The 2,801-nt window shown below is 45.7% G+C and overlaps 1 protein-coding gene across 7 annotated transcripts in view; it reads right to left on the reverse strand.

Annotated features, from left to right (window-relative positions):
• Nucleotides 1-2,801, reverse strand: part of CFAP54 (cilia and flagella associated protein 54) — a 308,490-nt gene that overhangs the window by 221,789 nt on the left and 83,900 nt on the right. For all 7 annotated transcript variants that reach the window (XM_019515046.1, XM_019515044.1, XM_019515049.1 and 4 more), the window contains exon 24: nucleotides 1,194-1,341. In XM_019515046.1, the coding sequence (XP_019370591.1) occupies nucleotides 1,194-1,341 (148 nt within the window). The remainder of the gene's footprint in view (nucleotides 1-1,193; nucleotides 1,342-2,801) is intronic.

A 2,801-nucleotide genomic window follows, 5' to 3' on the forward strand; every position in this document is an offset into this window, starting at 1 on the left:
GACATCAGGAGGCGCTACTTCACGGTCAGGGCGGCTAGGGTCTGGAACCAGCTTCCAAGTGAGGTGGTGCAGGCTCCCACCCTGCGGGTTTTTAAGAGGAGGTTGGATGACCACCTTACTGGGGTCATTTGACCCCAGTGCTCTTTCCTGCCATGGCAGGGGGTCGGACTAGATGATCTGCTCAGGTCCCTTCCAACCCTAGAAACTATGAAACTATGAAGCAGGACCTGGCCTGACCCAATGGCATGCAACTCTTGCCTGCTGTGCTGGGACCCAAGGTGACAGCAAAAACAGCCTGGCCCTGCCCAAAGGCACATGGCCTTGGGCCGGACCAGCTCCATGTGGCACAGATGGTGTCAGGCCTCAGGCAGCTGGAGCTGTACCATGCCAGAGGAGGGTTCTGCCAGTAGCAGGTCCTGAGCACCTGGACAGCTGCCACTGCTGCTGCAGGGTGGGGGGCGGGGCTGTGTGCCGTGCGGGGAGGGGGGGCAGCCAGGGGACCCACCCCTCCCAAGCAGCTCCCCCTACCTCCATAGTCCCACTACACCCACACACACAGTCCCCCCTCCTCCACCCCCATGTCCCTACTTAACAAGGACAGAGCCTGGGTCTGAGCCACTGCTGCAGCCTTGCCCCAGCACACTGAGGCAGCAAGCTGGGGCAGTAGGGGCATGGGGAAGCCATAGAGATGCTCTGGCCAGGTGCCAGAGCATCTCTGTGGAGGACCCAGCCTCTGGTTGCTTCAGAGCTCCAGAAGCATGCCCTGTGCTGCTTTTTCCCAGCATGTTTTCTTTTTTGATACCGGGATTTCCCAGTATCAATATTAGAGTCCGCACTGAAATTTTTTGTTCTCAGCGTGCCTCTTGCGGTGTTTCAAACTGCTTTGAGAAACCGCAACAGGCACAGGCTTGCTCATCTGGACACAGCCAATGAGTCTTTCCATTTGCTTCAGTTGGCTTTGGATCAAGCTATGAATGAGGGAAAATGGATTAAGAAAAAGCCTATAGACCAAATCTATAAAAACATCTGCTGACATTAACATAACTTAGAAGAGTGTTTCTGATGACTATCAACTTAGGGAAAACTGTATGAACCTGAACTGTAGTGCAACATTCATCTTGGAATTTTGAGATCATAATGGACAAATCAAGAAAATAAAATCAAGCCCCACATATTTTCTAAGGCATACATACTTGTTCATTGTACAGTATATCATTGGAATGAATGGAATCACAGAAGAGTGCTGCTTCCTTAACATGAATGTCATTAAGAATAAATATGTTCCTCAGAAATAGGTGCAAGAAGAAAGGAGAAGCCTGAGATACATCATCAAGAGATAACCTACAAAATGTAAAAAAAGGTAAAATAATGGTAAAGCTACATAATAATAATATAGCTACTCCATATACAATGTGTATAACTTGAGAAAATACAAAATCCAATTATGACATCACCATTCACAAGGATTAGACAGCTGCTGCCAGAAAGGAAATTAAATTTACTTAGCCCTCCCTCTGTTGCTAGCACTCAAATAGAAAGTAAAAATCTCCTGCTTGGGTTTACATCTGGCTATTAGTATCTTGCACAGACTTTTCTGGGCATTTTTCCCTGTCGAACATAATAATGCCACTGTCGTATTATCTTTTGAGGAACTGATAGTTATTTCAAAGATGTGAGGGGTTGCTCTACCTTCATCATTTTGCAGCAGTTCCTAAAGGATCAGGATAGTTCTGGGCTAGATACCACACACACACACACACACACACACACCTCCTGAAGAGCTAAGTACACACACACACACACACACACACACACCCACCCCCCTCCTGAAGAGCTAAGTACACACACACACACACACACACACACCTCCTGAAGAGCTAAGTACACACACACACACACACACCTCCTGAAGAGCTAGGTACTCCTAATAGACTTTTTTCTTAGTGTTATTCAGTTCCCAACACAGTGTTTTTGTATGTCCTCCTGATACATGTATTCATGGTGTTTCTGGAGGATTTGTCTTGTTTTCAATCCTTTGCCTTATAACCTCCGAAGTCTGCGTCTTTGTTCTGCAGGAAGTATGTTATCAGTTTCTCTTCCTTCATTATACCTCCTAAAAGAAGACTGGAAGTCCAGGAAGAATGTCTGTAGGCATGTTCACATAGTCAACCTTACAATGACACCACCAGGGATTTTAGTACAGGGAGCAGATGTTCTCCTCTCCTTCCAATTTCCACTGCAGTCCCCATTAGCCATTACTGTTTGTAGGCAGTCCCAATTAGATTGCCTGAGACCTACCAGTAAACAAATTGAAAATGGTCTCCACGATTTAAGGGATTGATCCACTTCCTGCTGAAGTCCATGGACAACTTTACATCAACATTAATGGGAGATGGATCTGGACTTAACTTAAAAAAAAGAAAATCTCTAGAAAAATTCTAAGCAGCTGTTCCAAACTGCAATCTTCATTTGATTCATACAAATCAAATATGAACATAGGTCTTATCTTCGGAACAAAGAACCTCAGGGTGACTACAGATGTGGGCTGATGTGTTCTAATAAGAATGCTCCAGCATAGCCTCACCACCATGTGTATTAAGCCCCCTGTGTTTCAAAATTGTTGCAGGTGTGTTTTAACTAAATCTCTTTGAATAGGCTTTAGTTAAAGTGCCCCTGTAGCCATTTTGACATGTGGGGGGCTTAATACACATTACGGTGAGCTGTTTTAATTAGAGCAGCTGTCCAGGAACTCCCTCTAATTGAAACAGCCCCTCCCCACCTCCAAACATGTATATAAGCAG

The sequence above is a fragment of the Gavialis gangeticus genome, unplaced genomic scaffold (assembly GCF_001723915.1).
Source record: "Gavialis gangeticus isolate Ggan-Ray unplaced genomic scaffold, GavGan_comp1, whole genome shotgun sequence".
In the NCBI taxonomy this organism is placed as follows: domain Eukaryota; kingdom Metazoa; phylum Chordata; order Crocodylia; family Gavialidae; genus Gavialis; species Gavialis gangeticus.